The sequence below is a fragment of the Grammomys surdaster genome, unplaced genomic scaffold (genome assembly GCF_004785775.1).
Source record: "Grammomys surdaster isolate TR1022 unplaced genomic scaffold, NIH_TR_1.0 126271, whole genome shotgun sequence".
NCBI lineage: Eukaryota > Metazoa > Chordata > Mammalia > Rodentia > Muridae > Grammomys > Grammomys surdaster.
This window is the reverse complement of record NW_021621071.1, coordinates 7,523,749-7,549,204: the sequence shown is the minus strand read 5'-3', so window position 1 is coordinate 7,549,204 and position 25,456 is coordinate 7,523,749. Positions and strand designations below refer to the sequence as shown.

The following is a 25,456-nucleotide window of genomic DNA, read 5'->3' as shown; positions in this document are numbered from 1 at the left end:
CCTTGCTTATTTTAAAAGTCTGAAAATAACTCATTTGTATACAACTTCAGCTGCTGGCGGGATGGATTTAAAAATACTACCCAGCTGTTATTCTTGCTTCCGTTTCGGGAGCGGCAACAGTCGGATATGAATTTGCCTAGTTACTACTGCGGTTTGAATTGGTAAACACAATGGCGCAGCGCGGGACCGCGACCCCTCCCCACCTCCTGCTCGCCCACGCGCCGCGCGGCCGCTGAGCCCCGCCCCCAGGCCCCTATTGGTCCAGGAGGCGGCGCCGGGCTCGCGCGCGCGCGCTCCGATGCCCGGATGGCCCGAAGCTTCCAGCGCTCTGTCCGCCGACCGTAGGGGGCGCTCGTCACGGAACTCTGCTTTGTGTACGGGGGCCTCCGAAACCGGGGTAACTTAGGAACGACCGCGCTCTCCATCCGGGACCGCCGTCGCTTCGTTGGAGCTCCCGAGCGAAATGGTCGCTCAGGCCTTGGCCGCCGGGCCTCCGGGCTCCCCGTGAAGGGTCGGAGGATGCGCGGGGAGTAGCAGGTACCCGCCCGAGAGCGACGCTCCGTGCCGGGCTGGGCGGCGGAGGATCCCGATCATATGCCCTCATTCCCGTGTCCTCCGGGGCCCACTCGCAGGCCGGTTCGGCTCGCGGGGTCGCGGGGGACGAGGCTGGGTGACCGTTTACCGACCGCTGCGCTTTGATGTCCTTGTCCGGAGGGGTGGGTGGGTGGGTGGGAGGGGGGAAACGTCTCGGTTGACACGGCGCACGCGCAGGAAAGGGGGAAGGAGGGAGGAGAGGGGAGAAGAGCTGGGCTCTCCCAGCAGGCCCCGCGGCCGGGGGGCGGCTCCGGGGTCGCGCTGGGCTCCCGGCAGGGGTCGGGGAGGTTAACAGGTGCCGGGTTCCTGGCTCGCCCGCACTCGGCTTCCGGGACGGGTGGGACTGGGCTGCGCCGGGTTGACTCAGCTCTTCCTGTGGGGCTGGTCAAGTTGGGACACGTTCGGCGTCGGCTGGTGGAGGAGCTAAGTCCTGACATGTCTCCAGCTGGGGCTATTTAAACCCTGCCCTGTCTCCGCAGCGGTCTGCTGGCGAGCGGAGACGGACACCCCCGGGACCTCTCCGATTCCCCCTGCGCTTCTCCCTGCGAGCCTCCAGGTAAGGAACAGCTCGCTCCCGTAGTTTGTTTTGTTTTTGTTTTTTGTTTTTTTGCATTTGGAAGCTACTGTTGAAAGACGTTTTCTGTCTCCTCCGAAAATGCATGTGTCTGTCCCTTTCGCGGATTATTTTGCTGTTTCAAGTTTTTATCGTATGTGTTGTTGTTTCTTTTCTGTTTGTAGGCTAATGTGCAATACCAACATGTCTGTGTCTGCCGAGGGTGCTGCAGGCACCTCACAGATTCCAGCTTCGGAACAAGAGACTCTGGTTGGTATTTCTGTCTTGAGTGTGTTTTTAAAAAAAAAAAAAAAAGCTTGTTTTTAACCAGGTAATCGAGGAAACAAAATTTAAACCTGAATCATCACACAGTCCTTTACGCATTTCCGTACAAACTCTTTAACTTTGTCGGTTGTAATTGTGTTCGAGAGTGGTCACTTAGATCTTCGTTTCCATAGTCCTTTACCTGACGCAGGCTTTAGAAAGGAGGTCACATTGTGTGAATGCTGCCATTTGTGACATGATGTTCTACCGATGTTTAACTTTCTACATGGTAATCCGAAAGCCATGAAGAATTCGTGCTTTTTGTGAAGATTTTAGTTATTAGAGGAAAGCATAAAATATGTAAAGTTCCAGTCTTTGCTCTGTATCTCTTACGTTTTTTACTTTAAAGCATATAGCATATAGAGGTGTTCTACAGCTTGTCAGTAAATTACAAAATTACTCTTAATAGCTGCATAGGATTTGATAATATGATTGACCCTCAGCCTTGGTGTGTGTGTGTGCAAGTACTGTACCGCTGAGCCGAGCTACGTTCTTAGGCTCATGACCACTGGTAGATGTAAAAGTTGCCCATGTTTTTAAATAAGGGTGTGGCTATTCTGTACGGAAGCTAGGGAGATAGAAGCCTAAGTTGTGAGTAAGCACATTTGAGGGCAGACTGCTAATTCTGCTCAGCAAGGTTGTGGCAGTCTCCACTCCTGCCAGCCCGAGGGTTACCAGCCGCCTCTTTTCCTTTTTGATATTTGTACGTATTTGTGAAGAACACATGTATGCAAGTTAAGTAGTTTTCCATTTCTTTAAACGTTTAGCATTTCTCTGTTAGAAATCTTCACACCTAATTCTTTATAAAATGTTGTAAAACTGTAAGTCGGTTCTCACCGTTCCTGCTCTGTGGGGTGAGCTGTGTTGTACTGTTGTTTCAGTGGACACAAGAGACGCAGACTGTCTGTTCTGGGTTTGCCCGGTGTCTGTCTGTCTGTCTCTGCTCTCCCTCTTGCTTTCCTCCCCTCATTCTTTCACGTGGTTTTAGTAGCTTGCATAATTCTCTTTCACGTATCCTAACCTAAGAGTTTTTTTTTTTATTACCAGTCCTATAACTCGATGTCTTCCTCACTGAGGAATTATAGTCAATTTGCTTATTTTGATAATTTTTTAATTTTCTTATAATGCTTTGGAGGAATCCTTCCATTTCAAGATTATGCACATATTTAAAGTATTTTCATGTAGCATTTTAAAAAACTTTTCCATGTAGATCTTTACTCATAACTGGTCTTTGTTAAGTATGAGATTACAAAGTGTTGTCTTTTTACAGTAGCTTTTAAAACCAGCTCTTTATCTTGTAAGCTTTGATAAGAAACTGGCTTTCCATTGTAGAGTTTTGATTTGAGTTAATACGTAAAAATTTAGAACTTCTTGCTTGGGTAGTCCTTAGGCTAAAATTGATACACTAAGAAGAAGACTAGTATGACTTCTGTATAGGTTACATGAAGAAATTAAAGATTAAATAGTGATTTTCAAATCTTAGAGTGGATGACTTAATCTGAAAATATGGTTCATAACACCATTTTTTGGTTTCCATTTCTTTTTTAAAACTGATTTCTATAGGCTGGAGAGATGGGTCAGAGGTTAAGAGCACTGACTGCTCTCCCAGAGGTCTTGAGTTCAATTCCCAGCAGCCACGTGGTGGCTCACAACCATCTCATGCCCTCTCTCTTCTGGTGTGCAGGTGTCTGTACAGACAGAGCACTCCTACATAAGTAACAACGCCTTTACAACTTTTCTCTTCATTTTTGAAATTATACAGTTTCTTCTTTTTCCTTCCTACAAAGCCTCCAATATACGCATTTCTCTCTTTCATTAGTTGCTACATGCCTAATGCATGTTACATTCCTAGATACAACTACTTAGTCTGAATAATGTCATTTGTATGTATGTTTTCAGAGCTGACCATTTGGTATTGGATAGCCAGTTTGTGTGCTCTTCAGGAATAAATAACTTTTAAAAATGCATTTTAAAATTGTCCTAAAAGTAGTCTTTAAAAAAAAGAAAAAAAAATTGGGACTGGAGAGAGGGCTCAGCAGTTAAGTGCATTTGCTGTTCTTACCGAGGACCCAGGTTTGATTCCCAGAATGGGTAAGGTGGCTCAGCCCTCTTGTCACTCTAGATGGAGAGGATCCAGTGGCGTCTTTTAGCCTCCAAGGGTACTGTTTGCACATGGTGCACTTATATACATGCAGGTGAAATACATAAAATAATAAATAAAAGTCTTCAAAATACCAAAAAAAAAAACCCCAAAAAACCCATAAAGATGATGGTTTGTGTTGTGTGGTGGTGTCAAACTAAAACTGTGGAGTTTTGCAGACAGAGCATAGTCATGTTACATGCCATCCGTCCCGGCTCTCCAAACATTGTTCAGCTTCGTCAGCTCCGTGTACTTACTGTCCTTGAAGCACTTAATGGTATTTTAAAAGTGAACTAAATGCCATGGGAAGGTAGCGTTAGGCCAGTGTGTCCTCACTGTCATGAGGCCACATTCTATCCGTGTAGACAAAGGGCTAGCACCTTGTGAACTACAACCATCGCAACAGTAGAGCCATACAAAATAACTGTCCTGATAGAGACAGCTAGGAGCATGACTACTCCTCAGAGGACCTGACTTCCAGTCTCAGTACCTGCACGGGGGCTCCTAGCCATCTGTAACTCCAGTTCCAGGGGGTCTAACTCTCTGTTGTAGCCTCCCTGGGGACCAGGGAGAAGTGGTGCATAGAAGTACATGCAGGCAGAACATCCGTATGCATAAAACAAAACCAAAAGGCTGTCCTTATTGGGCATCCCGTAGTTAGTGAACGCAAGTGATAGGAGCGGTGATCATCACAGCTGTGAGGTGCAGGGCCGTCTTTAAGAGGATTTATGGCTGATGGTCATAAACTTTGATTTCAGACTTAGGTGGCTATAGCAAGTTTAGTGACACTTTATCATGTGCTCCTTGGTACTGGCTGTACTGGCTGCCAAGCTGGGCTCACTAGTGGCTTTGTGGGTGACAGCTTGCTAGTTAGGTGACAGTTGTTCAATTTTTATTTTTTTAAGGGTTCATTTCTTATGTATATGAGTGTTTTGCCTGCATGTGTATATGTGTACCATGTGGGTGTCTAGAAGCCAGAAGAGGGTGTCAGATCCCTTGGGACCAGAGTCCCAGGTGGTTTTGGTCTATGGGTTCTGAGAACTAAATTCAGGGTCTCTACAAGAGCAGCAGGTGCTCTTAACCTGAGCTCCAGCCTCAGCAACTGTTACCTCACTACTGGGAAAGCTAGAGGAGAGTCAGACAAACTGTAGCTGGCTACCTGTTGTTACAAATAGAGTTTATTGTTACATATTTACTCCTGTAGTTTATGTAGTACTTTGTTTTTAAGTTGGCTAGACATGGGAAAAACACCTTCTGGCTCTTCTGATCTTACTGGCATGCTCTTTAAGGATCATTTGGGCGTGTGTTTTGTGTGTCTGTGTATATGACTGTACCTAGCCTTTTTGAGTGTATTATAAGTGATATATAAATGATTATAAATGGTGTTGGAGGCATAACCACATACAAAGAAAATAATGAGTTGTAGATGCGGGCTGCGATTGTACTCTTTGAACTACCTTGGGACTTGGGTTCGTTCTCCAGCAGTCAGCAATGTGATAGATTGGTGATAGGCTTTGTCCTATGATAGATTGTTTTCTCCTGCATTCTGGAAGTTCCCTTTCAGTAACTGACTCCCAGGTTTATACAGTACAGTGAGCAGACTGTGTGGTCGGAAGCAGCTGGCAGAGCTGGAGGAAGAAGACAGTGCTCATGCCCCTGACTTCCCTGTGCGTGTGCAGTTCCAGCAGAGGCCAGAGTGGGTGTTGGATTGCCTAGAATGAACTGCAGTTTCAGGCAGTTGGGAGCTGCCTTCTGGGGGCCCTTGGAATCTGGACTTGGGTCCCCTCAAAAGCAGCAAGTGCTTTTAATCTCTCAGCCATCTCTCCAGCCTCTTGGTAGTGTTTTGATCACAACAAATTGTATTTGATTATTTGACATGGCATCAAAGATTTGATAACTTCATGATAATTTCATAATAGCTTTTCCCAAAACATTTTCTGTCCTAACTCTTAGTGATGTGCACTTGTACTTAGTATAAAACCCAATTATTTGAGGTACAGCTTGGTAACATTGTTAAACACGGCATTTGCTGCCTATAGTGGGCTTCTTTCTGGCCATACCTAACGGGCTTGTGCTGTAGAGGACGATCATGGGTGTAACATCAGCTCTGTTTTTTCTTTTACAGGTTAGACCCAAACCATTGCTTTTGAAGTTGTTGAAGTCTGTTGGAGCACAAAAAGATACTTACACTATGAAGGAGGTGAGCAGAACTGAGGAGTGGAGGGCTGATGTCTTCATGGTGACACAGAGGCATTGTGGGTGTTTCTCAAGTTTGTGAGTGAGATTGATCAGAGATTTTGTAATAAGCAAGGACATTAAATTTTTGTGACATTTGAACTATGTTTTGAAGCTAAAAATCCTAACTTACATGAATTTCTCCCTCCCTTTTCCCTCCCTCCCTCTCTCCCTTTTTCCCTCTTTCTTTCCCTCCTTCCCTTTTTCCCTTCCTCTCTCTGTCCCTCCCTCCCTCCCTCCCTCCCTCCCTCCCTCCCTCCCTCCCTCCCTTCCTTCCTCCTTCCTTCTTTTCTTTTTTTGAGACAAGGTCTTACTATATAGCCCTGGCTGTCCTGGAACTCACTATGTAGACCAGGCTGGCCTCAAACTCAGAGAGATTACCTACTTCTGCCTCCTGAGTACAGGGATTAAAGGCATGTGCACACCTAGCATTTTGTTTCATTTCTTAACTAGGAACCCAGTTAGAGTTCTTGGCGTTTTTGTGTTGTGAATTTATTTGGCAGGCTGATAGTCTCAGAATTATATTGATGTGTTTATTTCAGGCAGAGTGTAGTAGAAAAGCATTTTGATGTCTAGTAGTTACAACATCAGAAGGCACTACAAATGTTAAGAGTTTGTTGCCTATATTCATAATTGAGAAAACCAACCAGTTCAGATTTAGTGAAATGAAGATAATTTTCCCCCATCCAAGTTACTGGCTTTCTTCAGTTTTATCCAAGGACTTCTTGAGTATCCCTGCATCCCAGATTGGAACTTGTACAACCGTGCTGGAATGCTCATGCGGGCTACCAGTGTGGCGGACAGTGTGCTGGGAGAGGGTCAGGTCCTGGGTGAGGTTCTCATCTTTTTGTATATTCCTTTTCCTGTGGTGCTGGGTGTCAGACCTAGGAAGCAGATTTTACTACGGAATGACACTTGTGAACTTACTTTCATACAGTAATAACAATTTTGTGGGCTGTCAGGATGATGAGACTGTACTGACAGAAGTGCACTGTGCACTGTAAAATGCTGGATAGATTTATTTTGTTGATGGGCTTGTTTTGGAATAACAAAGTATGTTTCTTAAGCTGACATAATGGAGCACTTGAAATATAATTTAACTTAATAGTGATGGTTCCGCCATGGGCTGTTTGGTATAGACTACATTAATAACTGAGACTGTTCCATTGGGAGGTGTCGATGATGATGTCCTGTCTCCTCTGTGATGACCTTGGAGCTGTTAAAGTATATTTGTGACATGTCACTCTTATAATTCATTGCTGTATTTTACTTGATTTTTTTTCAGTTTTTTGCATTTTTACCTCTTTTTCTTTTCCTAGTATATGTTAGTATCTAGGTTTCTTGGCAGAATTAAAGTTTATAAGAAAAAGAAGAAAAACAGGGAATACATTTAAGTAATGTGGAGAAACAGTTATTTCTATTTTCATCAACTTGGAAGTATTTAAAAGAAGCTTCTACAATAAAAAATGTGTGTCTTTTTTTTTTAAAGATTTATTTATTAATTTTATGCATATAAGTACACCACCATTGCTCTCTTCAGACATACCAGAAGGGGGCGCCAGACCCCATTACAGATGGTTGTGAGCCACCATGTGGTTGCTGGGAATTGAACTCAGGACCTCTGGAAGAGCTGTTGATACTCTTAACCCCTGAGTCATCTCTCCAGCCCCAAAATGTGTGTCTTGTACGTGGTTGTGGACGTGGTTGTTAGGGAAGTCTTGTTCAGATAAGTGTGGTATTGCTAAATGTATATGAAACTGATATGTAATTCCTTTAATGCTTAGAAACTGTGTTTCTATTCCAGATTATATTTTATATTGGCCAGTATATTATGACTAAAAGATTGTATGACGAGAAGCAGCAGCATATTGTGTACTGCTCAAATGATCTCCTAGGAGATGTGTTTGGCGTCCCAAGTTTCTCTGTGAAGGAGCACAGGTAAGCCTCTGCGGGGTCGGTTATAAAACAGCAGCTGTGCGTGGGGCGGGAGAGATGCTGGGTGGGGAAGGGCAGTGGCTGCTCTTCCGAGGACCCGGAGTCAATCCCCAGCACCCACATGGCAGCTCACAACTGTCAGTAATGCCAGCTCTCTAGGATCTGGTACCCTCACACAGACGTGCATGCAGGTAAACACCAATGCATATAAAAAAATACATCTCAAAAAAAAAAAAAAAAGCACCAGCTGGGCAATCCTTGCATCTCACCTCTGTCAGAGATAAACTGGGACCATATATACAAAATGGTAAAATTGGATTTCATTTTGGGGCCTTACTGCTATTAACAGTACTGGCCCTGATTGTAGCATAGTATGTGGGAGCCTGAACTCCACAATCTTAGCCTTTCTATTGCTGGAGTTTTATGTGTGTGTGGTTTTTAATTGTGTGTGTGCAAGTGCACATGCCACTGAGTGTGGAGGTGAGAAGAGCGCACTCAGGAGCCAGGCCTCTCCCACCATGTGGTGCTGGGGACTGGGCTCCGGTGAGCAGGCTTGGCCTGAGACAAGCCCTGTCATTAGTGTGTGGGCGTGTGAGTGGACCTAACATCTCTCCGCTGTAGGTTCTCTACTTACAGTTGTTTTTTTCTCACAAGGAAAATATATGCAATGATCTACAGAAACTTAGTGGTTGTAAGTCAGCAAGGTAAGTTGATTTTGTATATTATAAACATACTATAACTTAAAAACAGTTCTTTTTGATACAAAGTCTTATGTATCCTAGTCTAACCTCAAACTCACTATGTAGCTAAGGATCCTTGAGCTTTAAAAAAACAACAACAAAACTTTGAGTAGCTTTTTGTGTATGTATATATGTGTTTCTGTGGGCGGGACACAGATACCATGGTGTACATGTGGAAGTTAGAACACAATTTGGTGGAACTAGTTCTACCTTTTGCATGGGTTCTGGTGTCCAGCTCAGATCTTTAGGCTGGCATGGCAGGCACTTTGACGTCCTGAACCATCTTGCCAGTCCCCTAACAATGTGTTAGAGACTTGGATGTGTACTTGGAGGTGGGGTGCGTTCCTAGCATGTGTGCAGTGCTGCCTTTAATCCTTAGCACTGTGAAATAGAAGGCAGACCACACATCATTACATGTGCTGCTTTCATCTTGGGTCTGTTTCTGGCTCTCTGTATTATTCTTTAATTAGCTCTTTGCCCACCAATTTTTTTATTTTTGTAATTATTTTTGGGTGTATTAGTGTTTTGGCTGTATGTGTGCCTGTGCCCCATATGTGTGTAGTGCCTTGGGAGGACAGAAGAGGCCATCAGGTGTCCTAGAGCTTGTTAGAGACCGTTGTGAATGTTGTGCAAGTGCTGGGAATTGAAGCCAGAGCCTCTGGCGAGCAGCCAGGGCTCTAACCTTGGAGCTGTGTTTCCAGCCTCGCTTTGTTGTTGTTTTGAGATGGGATCCCTGTAAGTTATCCAGGCTCCTTTGGAACCCAGTCCTTCCCCCACCTCCCCTGTCCCGTCCCCCATCCCGTCCCCAGGAGCTGGCATTTGTTCATTCTTCATTCAGCACTGCTGGAGTTGAACTCAAGCTCACCCTCGCTTTAGAAAATACTGCACTAGTTAGCTGTCCCAGCCAGCCTTTGAGTCATCTCATTTTATCTTTAAAAATTAAAGTGACTTCTTTCATTTTATTTGTATGGGTGTTTTTCCTGTCTGTCTGTATGCATATATGCATGTATGTGGACATGTATGTGCACCACGTGTGTGCAGTGCCCAGCAAGGTCAGAAGAAGAGCATTGAGTCTCCGAGGACTGGAGTTAGACTAGTGTGAGTGAGCTGCCACCTCCAGAAGAACGTCCAGTGCTCTTAAGCACTCGAGTCACCTCTGCAGCCCGTCTTTGGAAACAGAAATTTAATTATAGGGCCTGATATGGTCACACATGCCTTTAATCTCAGCAGTTGGGAGGCAGAGGCAGATGGGCTTGTCCAGCCAAGTTTACATAATGAGACCCTGTCTCAAAAAAGAGAAAAGTTTTAATTATGTGTTCGTCTCTTTATGTGGGTATGTTCACATGAGTGTAAGTGTCCACAGAAGTGTTAGCTTCCCTAGGGCTGGGGTTACGGTGGTTTGGAGCTGTAACAGCTGGGAACTGGACTTAGATCTGCAGTGTGTGCTCTTATCACTGAGTCAGCTCGCCAGCCCCACGACACTCCTTAAGAGTCAAAGAAAATGCATGTACCCATGTTTATGAACATTCTTAGGCCATGATGTGCCCGGGAAGTCAAAATTGAATGTCCTGTTATCTCTGTCAAGACCTTGCGTTATCAGGCTTTCTTCTGAAGGACAGATAATGTTAAAAGTGGCTTGGTAGAAGCATGATCAAACCTTGAAATGCATGAGATGTTTCTGGAAGGAATATAATTTCCCAGGTGCAGGACCTTGAAGGAGTGGGCTTTCATCTCTTCTCTTTTCTTGCCCCTCTTCCTATTCTTTCTCTTGTTTCTTGAGTGGACTCAGCACGTTTAGGTAAGCACTGCTTTACCTCTCTACCTGGCAGTTCTTTTTTAGTGACGTGAGCACAGATCCTCAAGTGTGGCTCACAAGACTTTCACCTAGACTGACGTCATTCGTAATTTTGGGATGCAGACTTTTTGAGAATCTAGTAAAGCTACTTGATTTTCATTCTGTAAGTGTACACATGTGGATAGTGTTTTGATAGTTTTTTGTTTTTTTAAGAAAGAGTTTCTCTTTTCTTTTTAAAGACAAGCTCTCACTATGCAGCAATGGTTGGGCTAGAACTCACTATGTAGAGCAGGCAGACCTTGAACTCCCAGAAATCCATCCACCTGCCTCTGCCTTCCAGGCTTACATACCACCGTATCTGGTAGTAGTTGTATTTGAGTGTGCTAGTAGGTGTGGGCTCTGAAATACCGTAAACTTTTCAGTTATCCTTAAACGTAAACACTGTGTTTGGAAGCTTGGTTTCTAGACTGAATCAGCCACTCTCTTGTCATCCCACTATTTGATTCCATATTCAGGAGTCACTGTGTTATGTCAAAGGCACCAGGATCTTCCCTAAACAAAGAACAAAGTAATGATTAGTTTGGGAACCTGTGGTTTTCTGTCTCATGATGCTGAGATTACTGGGACCTGCTAAGGCTCCTTCTGATGTCAGATGGCACAATACATAGTTACAGAATCTGATAGTATTTTGAATTTTCTCAAGTATCTAATAGTTATTCACTTAATAAATTTTGACAGATTATTAAAAGAATTAAAGGCTAACCTGTAGATTACTGACATTTTCTCTTGGTTTTGTGCTTAAAGTAATTTTGAAAATTATAGATGAGTCTTGTCAGCCTTGTCACACCTGTTACTTTATTACATCTGTTTTATAACTATTACCCTAAGACAGAGTTCCCAGATAATATAACTTGTCTACATATTCAATTTAAAATTCGTATAATGCCATACTACAAGACAGTTAACTGTGGTCACTCATTGTTCAGGGTGTTCAGTCAGTGCTCAGCCGTGACTTCGCGGTTGATGGATGTGCTTTAGGGTGGTGGTGGAGGGTATTGATTATGAGTTTGGAGTAATTTTGTCCATTCTAGTTCTGGAACTTGGATGTTTTGAGAGCTTGGTCTGTAAAACTAAGTATAAACTACACCTGTCTATCTGCATAACTCATTTAAATTCATTATTTTTTCCAAGCTAAATCTTTCACCTTCTCATAGTCCTCTTGTTGAGTGGTACCACACATTTTTCATCTAGATTCTTTGATCTAGACACTTGGGATCCTCTTATTTTAACATTTCCTTTTCCTTACAAACACCTGGTCTTTTCTTTTTAAATTAATTTTATGTATATGAGTACACTGTCGCTGTCTTCAGACATACCAGAAGAGGGCATTGGATCCCATTACAGATGGTTGTGAGCCACCATGTGGTTGCTGGGAATTGAACTCAGGACCTCTGGAAGAGCGGTCAGTGCTCTTAACCACTGAGCCATCTCTCCAGCCCCAAACACCTGGCCTTAACCAGTTTTTATGTCTTAATTTTTCTCAAGTTGATTGTCGTAGTTAGGGTTTCCACTGTGTGAAGAGACACCATGACCAAGGCAACTCTTACAAAGAAAAACCATTTAATTGAGGCTGGCTTATACTTGAGAGGATAAGTCCATTGTCCTCAAGGCAGGAAGCATGGCAGTATGCAGGCAGATATGGTGCAGGAGGAACTGAGTTCTATATCCTCAGGGTGGGAACTGGCTTTAGAAGTCGAGCAGGAGCCGGGCAGTGGTGGCGCACACCTTTAATCCCAGCACTTGGGAGGCAGAGGCAGGAGGATTTCTGAGTTCGAGGCCAGCCTGGTCTCCATAGTGAGTCCAGGACAGCCAGGGCTACACAGAGAAACCCTGTCTCCAAAAAACAAAAAAAAAAAAAAAAAGAAGTCGAGCAGGAGGCAAGCTTCCTCCACACTGGGCGGAGCCTGAGCAAAGGAGCCTCAGAGCCTAGTGACAGAAGTGACACAAATGACACACTTCCTCCAACCAGGCTCCACCCACTACAACAAGGCCACACCTCCTAACAGCACCACTCCCCTGGCCGAGCTGTCCCACCCCCAGTGCTTTAATGCTGTTTTGTTTGTGTTCACATGCTGTTTGCTTCCTCTCTATTCTGCTGTTTGTTCCCCATATGGACAGGGCCTCCCACATGCTAACTGAGCCCTCCTCCCCTGAATCACTGCAGCCCTTTGCTTTCCCTCTGATAGTCTCACTGAGTTGCCCAGGCTGGCCTGGGATTTGTAATCCTCCTATCTAAGCCTGCTGGAGATGATTGGTGTAAATCACCGTACTGAGTGGGGTTTTGTTGTTGTTTGTTTCTGTGGTTTTTGTTACTGTGTTTGTTTTTTAAGTTCTATGTTGTCGCAGTAGTTTGCTGCTTTTTACTTAGGAATTTTATGATTGCTCCCTGGGGAGAACAGTTCTGTGAGCTAGGAAATTAGCTTTCTTCTTGAACTAAAACCATTTTAATGGTGAGAGGTTGCAAGATAGCCTCAGGCAAGATTGTATAACTGCTTGAATAACTGGTGAGAGCCTTTCATGCTATTAGGCTGAACATGCACGGCTCTGCACAGTGACCCTGCATTTTACAGTTTTAGTACAAATGAATCATTTCAGTGTGTGCCACAGGAACTGTGTGTGTCTGCGTGCTGTCTCACATGCTTCTCCTCCAGTCTGCCGTGCCTCATACACCAGCTCCAGCATGGGCTGTTACAGACTCCCTCCGTCCGTTTGTTATTTATAGTACAGACGGTTCTTCAGAGCCCTTCCCCCACGCCTACTAACAACCCTCTTGTTTCCTCTGCTAATAGATCTTAACATTTGCTTATTTGATTATTTTACAAAATAATCCTGTTGAATTTATTATATGTCCAGCATGCAAGTGACACAAACAGTTCATATTTGTTGAAGGTTAAGTTTTGTCCAGGGCGTGTGTTAGAGTGGCGTGTGTTGAATTCTTGCTTTCTTCGTTTTGATTCAGTCTTTACTTTCTCTTACAATCTTCAGACTCTGGCCCATCGATGAGTGAGAGCAGATGCCAGCCTGAAGGTGGGAGTGACCTGAAGGTAATACTTACATACAGTTCTTTCTCTCTCTGTGTGTGTGTGTGTGTGTGTGGTCTGTGAGTATGGGTGTGTGTGTACATCCTCCAGCCAAAGTGGGTGTCAAAGTGGGAGTTACAGGTGATGGGAACAGAACTCACCCTGGCCAGCCACCTCTCCAGCTACATGACAAATAGTTCTTGAAAACTGGGAGGATTATATAAAACAGAATTTGTAACAGCCAATGTTTTATGTTTACTTTGCAATATTTTACTTTTTCTTATGTATTTAGGACCCTGTGCAAGCGCCACAAGAAGAGAACCCTTCATCTTCTGACTTAGTTTCTAGACCATCTACCTCATCTAGAAGGAGAGCAATTAGCGAGACAGGTACATAGGGACATTGATACACCCGGCATACTGACCGGGTGCTTGTCGTCTTTCCTCTAGTGCAGCAGTTCTCCACCTGTGGGTAGTGAAGTGACCCCTTTAGGCTCAAATGACCCTTTGACAGGGTCTCCTAAGACCACCGAAAACCAGATATTTACGTTAGGATTCATCACATTGGCAAAATGATGATTATGGAATAGTAATGAAAATAGTTTTACGGTGGGAGTCAGCGCCATGAGGAACTGTGTTAAAGGTCACAGCATCAGGAAGGCTGAGAGCCACTGCACTGGAATCCTGATAAAAATTAGTCGTCTCATTTTCAGTATTGTTTTTGTTTTTAGGGAGACAGGGCTTCTATATAGATTAGGCCAGTCTTGTATATCTTATTTTTAAAGCTTACTGTTGACAGGAAAATTATATACTGTTGGATCAGTGAAAGCTCTAGATGGATTAAACTTTCCTAACTTGTGGAGGTAAAGTTCACAAAGACAGTTGCAAGCTTATAAGTAGAGCTTGTACTTAATTGCACAAATCCAGTGAAACACTGCTGACTTTTGAAACATTAATGACTGAGTTTTCTGTTTAATGTAATTGAAATTAAATTTTGTTGCAAATAGGTGCTAAAGATATTTCAACTTCTAAATCAGTCACAGAACAGGGAGTTTTAACTACCCGTTTTCCTTAATACATAGAAGAGAACACAGATGAGCTGCCTGGTGAGCGACAGAGGAAGCGCCACAGATCCCTGTCCTTTGATGAGAGCCTGGGCCTGTGTGTGCTGAGGGAGATCTGCTGTGAGCACAGCAGCAGCAGCAGCAGTAGCAGCAGCAGCGAGTCCAACGAGGCCACCTCGCCGCAGGTAGTTAAGAGAAGACTGTTTGCCTTAATATGTATGTATCCTGCAGTGAGTCCACGGAGGCCACGTCGCCGCAGGTAGTTAAGAGAAGACTGTTTGCCTTAATATGTATGTGTCCTGCAGCAAGTCCAACGAGGCCGCCTCGCCACAGGTAGTTAAGAGGAGACTGTTTGCCTTAATATGTGACTCTCCTGCCTGCCTGCCTGCCTGCCTGCCAGAGTGTAGAGCACATGTGTGCATGCATGCCAGTGGAGGCCAGGGGACGGTGTGGAGTCCCCTGGCACTGGAGTTAGGGATGGTCGTAAGCCACTCTGTGGGTATCGGAAATGGAACCTGCGTCCTCTCCAAGAGCAGCAAACCATCTAAAGTCTTGCATTCTGGTTTTAAATAAAACAAGTCTTTAAGAACAAAAAAACCCCAGCCGGGCGGTGGTGGCGCACGCCTTCAATCCCAGCACTTGGGAGGCAGAGGCAGGCGGATTTCTGAGTTCGAGGCCAGCCTGGTCTACAGAGTGAGTTCCAGGACAGCCAGAACTACACAGAGAAACCCTGTCTCGAAAAACCAAAAAACAAAAAACCCTAGTCCCTACAATCCTAATAAGCCTATAAATAAAATGTCTGTGTTTGATGTGAGATTGTTGCTGAACACAGTGGTACATTTTCTTCTCAAGTCCAGTCCCGGGCTAGGTAAGATGGTAGAGTAGAGGAGCTCTGCTCCTGGTCAAGTTAACACAGTCCATCAGTGCTGACGTCATCCCTTACACTGGAGACGCCTTGTGGACCACGGTACTAGTAGCTCAGGTTGTACTGTAAGGTAAGTTGAACATTTAGAAGTAACAGAAGGTAACTGGAAATCTAGCTCAATTACATACCACAGAAATATAAAGCAAGTTTGTTTGGATCATTTACTTGTTTGATTTCTTGCCAAAAATGAAATCCAGTTCATATGTGCTAGGCAAGCGCTGTACCCCACTCTACCCCAGCCCTGGAGTGTTTAAAGACGGGTACACTGTATAATGCTGGCTGGCCTAGAACTTTGTATGGAAACTCACATTGAACCTTAGAGATCTGCCTCTCTCTCTGCCTCCCAAGTTTTGGAATGAAAGGCATGTGCTTGCTAAAGACTCCTTTCAAACACTGAGGTTTACCTGAGTTTGGAATTCTGTATCAGTAAAGACAGTGGTGGTATTCATTCTGTAAACCTACATTGCACAGAGCTAATTAGTAAACAGGCCTCTGATTTCTAGATCTATGTATGACATATTAACTGTGTGTGTGTGTGTATGCACATATAACATATCTATATATGACAGATAATAAATTGAGAGCATGCCAATCTATTTGTTGAAAGCTGGGCTATAATGAAAGGGTTGTGTTTTTATGGGGACTGGATAGATGGCTCAGTGGTTAAGAACACTTGGAGCCACACCTATTCCAACAAGACCACACCTCCTAATATTGCCACTTCCACGGGCTAAGCATATTCAAACCACCACAACATCTATACACATACAAATAAAAACAAAGAAAAAAATGTAAAGGGTGATTTTGTTTGTTTGATTTTTATGTGACACTGGACAGTGAACTATGATCCTAACCTCCTGCCTTTTAACATGTTAGGCAGACTTCTGTTTAAAATACTGAAAACAAACAAAACCAACTACCAAAATAACTGTAGCCTTGGTGTTTTAGTTTCTTTTTGTTTGCTGTGACCAAGGCAACTTACCTAAGAGGGAGCTCACTTTGGCTAACATTCCAGAGTGCTAAGGGTCCATTATGTTGGGAGGCATGGCAGAAGGTTGGTTTTCAAAGCAGGAAGCTAAGAACTTGGATCCTTAACTTCAAGCATGAAGCAGAAAGACTAAAGTGGAGATTAGAAAGGCTTTTTAAATCTCCGTGCTCTCCCTCAGTGATGTACTAGCATAAGGGTGCTCCTCCTAAACCTCCAGCAGTGCCACCCACTGGGGACCAAGCAGTCACTGCCACACTAGCTATATGACAGTGTCTCATGGTCACTGTTCTGGAGATTGGTACTTTCATGTTCTTAAAGATCTTTTAATTCTGCGTTTGAGTATGTGCACAAGTGAGTGTAGTGTAGCTGCCCTCAAGAGTCCTGAGGAGGACTTCACATCCCCCTACATTTATTGTAAGCCAGCCAGAGTGGGTGATGGGAACCGAAGAGTGATAGATGTTTGTTAACAGCTGAACTGTTCTCTAGTTTGTTTTTAAAGAAATGTATGCATATGTACGAGTGTGTGTATGTCTCCATCCCCAAATTTTTCTTTAATTTTTTAATTTCTGTGAGTTTTCATATGTATATATGGTGTATGTTAGCTGTATTTACCCTCAGCTGTCTTGCTTTTTTTCCCAGATCCTTTGGATACAACTTGTTCAGTCATATATATGTACATGAATATGCATTTGTTAGGGTCATCCATGGGAGCCTCACCTCTGAAGAAAAAGCACCACCTCCTCAGCTAGGGGCTAGGCAGTGTAAGCGCCCACACACCCACGCTGGATTGTTGACTGGCTTTTGATCTTTCACTGACATCCACAGTTACTGCAATTCATGGGTGCATGGAGTGTGTCAAGTCCAGAAGAGTTTCATAGCACACCCCACAACCTTTGACTCACAGTCTTTCTGCCCCTTCTTCCTGTATGTTCTCTAAGCTGTGTGTGTGTGTTTTACACACATGTACTGTTTGGGCTATAACTATACTCCATAGTTAACTCAGTTTTTACACTTGGACCAGTTGAGAGTCTGTGTTAGCCACCATCTACTTCAAAAAGAAGTTTCTTTAAACAAGGGTCAGGAGCTGCATCACCTGTGGGGATGGAGATAATTAGTAATTAGTTTGCTACTGTGTCATTTAGAAAAATGATAACAGTAAGTTCCCTCCTGGGACTGTCCCTCCTAGCGACAGCTGTTGGGCAAGGTTTCCAAGCATGTGTCCCCTCTGTTGACTGGCCCCTAAATTCCATCAGCAGTTGGTTATTCCTGGAACAGCTGTGCCACTGTAATACTGTAGGCGTGATTAGCCAGGCCAGTTGTTATATAGGAGCTTACAACTTTGTAAAACTGTCGATGGCTTTTCACCAGCAGCCTGCACATCACCTTCCAGCACTGAGAAAGCTAGCTAGTTTGAATAGGTTTTTAATAGTTCTTTAAAAAATAAAGACTACCGAACCTATTGTGATAGGAAGCCTGTTTTGTTTGTTCTTGTATCACGTATGCTTTTCTTCCCTAAGCAGTGAGTGCTGAGAGGGGCCCTGCAGAGTATTGAACAGAAGAGTGCTGCTGTCATTCGTTAGATGGCTCACGAGAGCAAACTGTTGTGTATATGTAGCTGGTATTAAGTCCTGTCTCTGTTAGGTGTGGTCATGTAGATGTGATTCCTGTGCAGCCAACCACCAGCAATTAAATAATGAGGGCATTTAATAAGTGTTAGGAAAAACTACAGTGCTACCTACGGTGATTGTGTGTGGCCCGGGATTGGATCTAGTGAAAGTTTGATGGATATGTAAATTTAGCTAGGTTAATTTTATTCATTACAGATGGCTTTTAAAAATGGATTTACTGTCCTCTCTCTGCCTTATTTTTTAGTACTGGAGATTGAATCCAGGGCTCTCTGCATGCTAGGCAAATAAATGTTCTACCAGTTAATTGCATCCCCAAACAACCAATCAATCAACCAACCAACCAACCAACCAACCAACCAACCAACCAGCCAGCCAACCGACAGCTCTGTGTGTGTTCTACCTAATTTAATAGAATCTGTGTTCTTGCTATGTACTCAGAACATGACCTGCTATCAAAATAGAATTTTTTTTCTGTAGTTGTATATATACTCTTCTAAAAATCTTCCATATTAAACATTTGTTCCTTTTTAAACTTAATTTTTAAGTGAAAATGCTTTTAATACAACTATGCTTCAAAGATTTTATTTTTATTTTTTATGTATGTGAGTACATTGTAGCTGTCTTCAGATACACTAAAAGAGGGCATCAGATCCCATTATAGATGGTTGTGAGCCACCATGTGGTTGCTGGGAATTGAACTCAGGACCTCTGGAAGAACAGTGTGTGCTCTTACCCGCTGAGCCATCTCTCCAGATCTTTTGTTTTAACTTACAAGAAAGAACATTAGTCTCAGTAGTTTTACCCTCTATTTACAGGGAACACTATGCCTTATAACATTTCAAATAATTTGTTAAAGGTCCCTACAACTAATTATTACATTTAATAAGACAGAGCTGGAGAGATAGCTCAGCGATTAAGAGCAATAACTGCTCTTCCAGAGGTCCTGAGTTCAATTCCCAGCAACCACCTGTAATGGAGTCCAGTGCTCTTTTCTGGTATGTCTGAAGACAGCTGCAGTGTTCTCATATAAATAAAATAAATTAATCTTGAAACAAAAAAGACAGACAAAACATACTTCTGTGATACCTTTTTTGCACATTAGTTAACTCTTTCAAAACAATTTGTACATTGCATTTTAAAAAAACCATATTTGTGTATGTGTACAGGGGTTTATGTTTGCCACAGTTGGTCTTTTGGAGATGGTGAGGTCAAAGGATAGTTTGAGAAAATCACTAGTTTTTAGTGAGTTGTTTTTTGAGATGATACACTTTATTTTTGTTGATTGTATAGACCATTAAGACTCCTTGCATCGTCAAGCTGACTATATTTTCTTGAGGAGGAATGATGTGTCTCAAGCAGCATCTTGGTCGCACATTGAGAATGCCTGAGCCCTGAGTTCTAGAGTAATACGTTTTTCTCAGTTGTAAATAAGCTCATTTGTGGGTCAACTTAGTGTATGCTAGAAAGTTGAATCTCTCTTTTTTGTGTTTTTTTTTTGAGACAAGGTCTCTTATTTAGTCCTGGTTCTTGGCTATCCTGGAACTCACAGTGTAGACCAGACTGGTCTTGAACTCACAGAGATCTTCCTGTCTCTGCCTCCTGAATGCTAGGATTAAAGACATACACCATCATGTCTGGCCTTGAAGTTGAATTTTTTTTTTTGGGGGGGCGGGGGGTTTGAGGCAGGGTTTCTCTGTGTAGCCCTGGCTGTCCTGCAACTCACTCTGTAGTCCCGGCTGGCTTCGAACTCAGAAATCCACCTGCCTCCCAAGTGCTGGGATTAAAGTCATGCGCCACCACTGCCCAGCGAAGTTGAATCTTTAATCTCAGCACTCAGGAAGCAGGGACAGCAGAGCTCTCTGAGATAATAGCCAGTATGGTGTACATATCACGTGCCAAGCCAACCAGGGTTACATCCGGATGCCAGTTTTATATTTGTGTGTCTTAACTAGCATTCTACCACACTAACTGTGTGAGGAGGGGAGGTCTTCACCTTCTTGTATTTAATAGGAGAGACTCAGAGTTGTGCTTCATATAATTAATGGGTGTGTATAGAATCATGCAGGCAGGAAAGCTCATTCAATGTGGAGGAACTTTGATTTATGGTATTGTGAGAACCTTAGTCAAAGAAGGATGAGTGGGACTCAGAAACTCAGATTGTCTCAGTGAGGAAAAGTTAGTGTGTGGATTGCTTTAGGAAGCAGGAGCTGGCTGGAGCATGGGTGTCGAGTAGGGTGGAGGGTGTGTTTAGGTGGACATTTGAAGATGGTAATGCAGTCATTCTGACTGTAACCTCAGGATAAGGGCCTTTGACTTTTTTCCTTCATGAAATAGAATTTTGAGCAGTGAAAATTCAATATCAATGTAATAAGCTCGCACCTTAACCTAGTGGCGGTCTATGTAGTAGGAGGCTGAGAAGGGGTGAACCTGGCCCCGGATGAATCAGGCAGCTCTGATTCAGGAGGCGCTGAGGCAGTGCATTTACAGTCATTTGTTCTCTCCTAGGATCTCGATGACGGCCTAAGTGAACATTCTGGTGATTGCCTGGATCAGGATTCCGTTTCTGATCAGTTTAGTGTAGAATTTGAAGTTGAATCTCTTGACTCAGAAGATTACAGCCTGAGCGACGAAGGGCACGAGCTCTCAGACGAGGATGATGAGGTGGGTTTCCGTGTTTGTTACCTTTTTAATAAGATGAAGAAGTGATCTATTCAGATTCTCTTGAAATTCTTGCTTTTTCATTTGTTCATGATAGACTGTTGCTCTGTGGGGGACTTGAGAAATTTTATAGTTTCTGTGCTTGTTTGCTCACTTGCTTGATTTATTTATTTACTTATTTAGATTTATTTATTTGCTATGATGTATACAGCATTCTGCCTGCATGTATGCCTGCAGGCCAGAAGAGGGCACCAGATCTCATTACAGATGGTTATGAGCCACCATGTGGTTGCTGGGAATTGAACTGAGGACCTTTGGAAGAATAGCCAGTGCTCTTAACCTCTGATCCATCTCTTCAGCCCTTTGCTTGATTTAATATAGTCTCATATTGCTAAGTAAAAACCTTGGGAGAGTTTGAACAATGTTTTTAAACTTTTTTTGAGTTGATTGGATGTTTTTGTTTTGTTTTTTCGTTTTTTGAGACTTGATTTCTCTGTGTAGCTCTAGCTGTCCTGGAACTTGCTTTGTAGACCAGCCTGGCCTCAGATCTGCCTGCCTCTGCCTGCACATCCCGAGTCCTGGGATTAAAGGTGTACACTACCACTGCTTTGTAATGATGAGTATTATAATGGCTCGCCCACAGAATTCTCCATTTGGTCCTTCCATTTATGTGTGTGTATGTGTTTATTTGTTTTTAAGACAGAGTATTACCATGTGTCCCTGGCTGACCCTGAACTGGCTGTGTAGACCAGGCTGGCCTTGAACTCCCAGGAATCCTCTTGCTTCTGCTTTCCGAGTGCTGGAATCAAAGGTGTGAGCCACTGCTTCTGCCCCTCCCTTCTCAGTACTGACGTACTTTTCCCAGAGGGTAAAACATGCAACAAACAGTTAGTGTCAGATAGGACCTGAATATCTCTTTCTTGAGAGTAACTATACCTTTAATATTCCTCATTGTTTTCTGGCTAATAACTCTAAATTTATTTTATTTTTTTATTTTTATTTATTTTTTATTTTTTTATTTTTTTGTTTTTTGAGACAGGGTTTCTCTGTGTAGCCCTGGCTGTCCTGGAACTAACTCTGTAGACCAGGCTGGCCTCGAACTCAAAGAAATCTGCCTGTCTCTGCCTTCCAAGTGCTGGGATTAAAGGCGTGCGCCACCACCGCCCAGCCTCTAAATTTATAAAAAAAATTTTTTGAGTATTTTGTTTGGTTCTAAGTATTTAACAACTCTTGTTATGGTGAATAAAGATTTCTCTGTCCTTTTCCTGGTTGACTTGAACTGCGTTTAACTTTTTTTCAGAACTTCTCGTGGACAATTAATGGCTCAAGCTATTTGTTTAAGACTTAAGAATTGAGGCTTCTTGGTTGAAGGGTTGACTTGATGCTAATGCGTTTGTCTTATTAGGTCTACAGGGTCACAGTCTATCAGGCAGGAGAAAGTGATGCAGACTCTTTTGAGGGAGATCCTGAAATTTCCTTAGCTGTAAGTATATAGATTCTTCAAAGAAATAAAAAAACAATGTTGAGATCAGAATTAGGAAAATATGGTTAACTTACTTCTTCAAGTGAGGTAGTTTCATACTGTTAAAACTTTTAAACTCTTATGACTTAAAGTATTTCTTTGTTGTAGTGGGGTCTGTGGCTACATTTGTTTCATGGGGTGGAATTTAAACTTGAACATACTAAAAACTGGATATATTTATTCAGGGTACACTAGGAAGTGTCCTCAGTTTATGCAGGGGTATAGGATATGTCTGTAATGAGGCGGGGACGTGGAAGAGTTTGCCTTCCCAGGTGTGTACCGAAAAGTTGGCGTAAGGGGGAGACAGAGTACAGAATTGTGGTGAGAAGGGTAGATTTTAGTTCCGTAGCTGACAGGAATTTTGTACAACTTCTCTTCTGGGTGGGATCGGGATATTTAGTTGCACTGGGGCCTTTAGAGCATGTCTTAAAGAATCCTAGCACTTGGTGTGTTGGAAGTGATTCTCTAGGAAGAGCAGGTTTCATCTAGATTTATTGTATAATGTTAGGCACTGTCCAGGACTGAGTACAGACTTCAGATACAGAGGAGAGGATGCTGGACCATTTGCTTCAGCTCCGTGGGTGAGCTGATCCTTTTGTGTCCACAACAGATAGAACTTGACAGGATACAGGACATTTTGAGAGCATATCATTTTTTTAGGGTTCCTTGCGCCCCCCCCCCCGCGTGGTTTTTTTACAGGGCTGGGGATTGATCTCAGGCCTGTAGTCAAAGAAACTTAACATCTCTGTCTTTTTTTTCCCCCTCTCTTTTTAAAGAATTATTTCATGTATATGAGTATACTCGCTGTTGCTGTGTTCAGACACATCAGAAGAGGGCATCGGTTCCCATTGCAGGTGGTTGTGAGCCACCATGTGGTTGCTGGGAAGGGCAGTCGGTGCTTGGAACCGCTGAGCCATCTCTCCAGCCCCAAACTAACACCCCTTATTTCACATAGTTCACCTTTTTTGTGTGTATATATGTAGGGGAACGTGTACTCTGTTAGCTAATGTCTGGTGTACAGTATTAGCCATAGTCCTCATGTTCTTTGCCTGTTTATGTAAAATATGAAATGCTGAAAATTAAACTACAATCATATACTTCCACCTGAGCCATTTTGAAGTTCTTAGCCTTGCTCTGAGTGCTAACTGAAGCGCTGCTGTCTTTTTATTGAAGGACTATTGGAAGTGTCCCTCATGCAGCGAGATGAACCCTCCCCTGCCATCACACTGCAACAGATGCTGGACCCTCCGTGAAAACTGGCTTCCAGAAGACAAAGGCAAAGATAAAGTGGAAATCTCTGAAAAAGCCAAACTGGAAACCTCAGCTGAGGCAGAAGAAGGCTTAGATGTGCCTGATGGCAAAAAACTGACCGAGACTGAGGCTAAGGAGCCGTGTGCTGAGGACACGGAGGAGAAGGTCGGGCAGACGCCCCTGTCGCAGGAGAGTGACTCTTCCCAGCCGTCCACCTCCAGCAGCATTGTTTACAGCAGCCAAGAAAGTGTCAAAGAGTTGAAGGAAGAAACCCAGGACAAAGAGGAGAGTATGGAGTCTAGCTTCTCTGTGAATGCCATCGAACCGTGTGTGATTTGCCAGGGGCGACCTAAAAATGGCTGCATTGTTCATGGCAAAACCGGACACCTCATGTCATGTTTCACGTGTGCAAAGAAGCTCAAGAAAAGGAATAAGCCCTGCCCGGTGTGCAGACAGCCCATCCAGATGATTGTGCTGACTTACTTCAACTAGCTGCCGGCCGCAAAAACAGAGTTTTATATTTCTGACTATATAACCTCCAAATTAGACAACATGGGTGTTATTTTTATACATTAAAGCCAGAAAACTTAGTTCACATAAAATTTATTTGTGATTTATCCTTGAGAGTAAAAATAGTGAATGTTTTCTTTTAGGGAAATTTCACTTGATTATTTTATATTTGTGTTTTAATGTAATTCGCATTGGTTGTTTTCATTTTCCTTCTATTTTAATACTCTTCACTTGGAAGGACTTTTGGAAGTGTACTTTGTGCAGAGAAAAGTCCTCTCCATCTCCGTGTCTTGCAGATGATTGATGATGGCCTTCCTCAAAGGGGGCTACAGAAGAAGTACTTGATTTCTTTGTTTTCTTCATTAATAATAAGAGCATTTAATTTATTTAGTATCTCATGTAAAGAGTACAGACTATGTGAAGGATTTTATATTTAAGTTATTGAAATTCTGAAATTCCTTAGTTCTCTAAAATGTGTGAGTTGTGGGATGCAGGGAAGACTCAGCCAGCAAAGGCGCCTGCTGCATCCGCCTAACGACACACATTTGATCCTTGGAAGCACAGAAAGAGGGAACCACAAATTTGTTCTCTGATCTCCAAATGGACACATATACACAGTATTTTTAAAAAAGATATGAGTTGCATCTAGTGACACACAAGTGAACACACCTTATTTTCCAGCTTTCCCAGCTTTTTGTCGTAGGTCGCGTGGCACAAGTGCAGCCGTTTGTCCCAGGTTGGGAAGTCTGAGGCTCTTAGTAGCACCTTCTTGCCTCAGCTCCATGGTTCCTGATGCTTGCCTAAGTTTCAGGCCTGCACTTAGGCTAGGTTTAGAAACCAGTCCATTCAGAAAGACTGAATCAGAGCATGGGTAAAGTGAACTCATTTTAAAATGACTCCTCTGTTCCTGTGATCGAAGGCTCATGTCTAAGTATAGAAAACATAAGCACCTAAACTGTGCCTTTAGTGTAACCAGAGGACAGTTCCGTATTGCTGTTGATGTAAAGCATCAAGAACACTTCTCCCACATGACTTAGCATCTAAGTAGAAGGCAGTGCTTCAGCCGGGGCAGCCGAACTCTGGAGCCTCATACCCAATTTACAGTCTAATACTGAGGTTATATCCTTACGTATTATTAGTTCTTAAATGTTTGTTTAGATGTGGAATACATATGTTATTTATTTGACAATAAATGGTTTATCGTTTCAAGAGATTTACACATTTTTAATTCTTTTTTATTTTATGTTCATTGGAGTTATGATTATGTGTCTGTGAGGGTGACAGGAACCCTGGAACTAGACAGACAGACAGGTGGGTGCTGGGAATTGCTCTATTGCTCATCACCTTTTAAAACCTTCATGTGCTGGAATATTGTCCACATGTGTATGTATTAGTGCATACGTTGACTTGAACCACCTACATGCAGTGCCTGAAGAGGCCAGAAGAGGGCATCAGATCCTTAGAACCGGAGTTCCAGTCATTGGTGCCACATCCTGTCCATGCAAGGAGCCTAGC

General features: G+C 43.2%; 1 protein-coding gene across 4 annotated transcripts; it reads left to right on the top strand.

Moving 5' to 3' along the window:
• Window positions 1-327: 327 nt before the first annotated feature.
• Mdm2 (MDM2 proto-oncogene) lies at window positions 328-25,154 on the top strand. 4 transcript variants are annotated; one of them, XM_028759054.1, is made up of 12 exons: window positions 328-537; window positions 1,074-1,150; window positions 1,333-1,417; window positions 5,737-5,811; window positions 7,651-7,784; window positions 8,436-8,485; window positions 13,362-13,420; window positions 13,689-13,785; window positions 14,478-14,644; window positions 20,506-20,661; window positions 22,064-22,141; window positions 23,354-25,154. In XM_028759054.1, the coding sequence occupies exons 3-12, from the start codon at window positions 1,337-1,339 to the stop codon at window positions 23,921-23,923; spliced, it is 1,467 nt and encodes a 488-aa protein (XP_028614887.1). In that variant the 5' UTR covers window positions 328-537; window positions 1,074-1,150; window positions 1,333-1,336; the 3' UTR covers window positions 23,924-25,154. The 4 variants fall into 4 exon arrangements, with proteins under 4 accessions (XP_028614887.1, XP_028614889.1, XP_028614888.1 ...); XM_028759056.1 differs by lacking the exon at window positions 1,333-1,417; XM_028759055.1 differs by lacking the exon at window positions 328-537 and having other exon boundaries at window positions 918-1,150; window positions 23,354-24,021.
• Window positions 25,155-25,456: the final 302 nt, after the last annotated feature.

Coding starts and splice junctions, on each gene's coding strand:
- Mdm2 (XM_028759054.1), top strand. CDS start 1,337: ATGTGCAATACCAACATGTCTGTGTCTGCCGAGGGTGCTGCAGGCACC. Junction 7,785..8,435: donor TTCTCTGTGAAGGAGCACAG/GTAAGCCTCTGC, acceptor TTTTCTCACAAG/GAAAATATATGCAATGATCT. Junction 8,486..13,361: donor AGTGGTTGTAAGTCAGCAAG/GTAAGTTGATTT, acceptor TACAATCTTCAG/ACTCTGGCCCATCGATGAGT.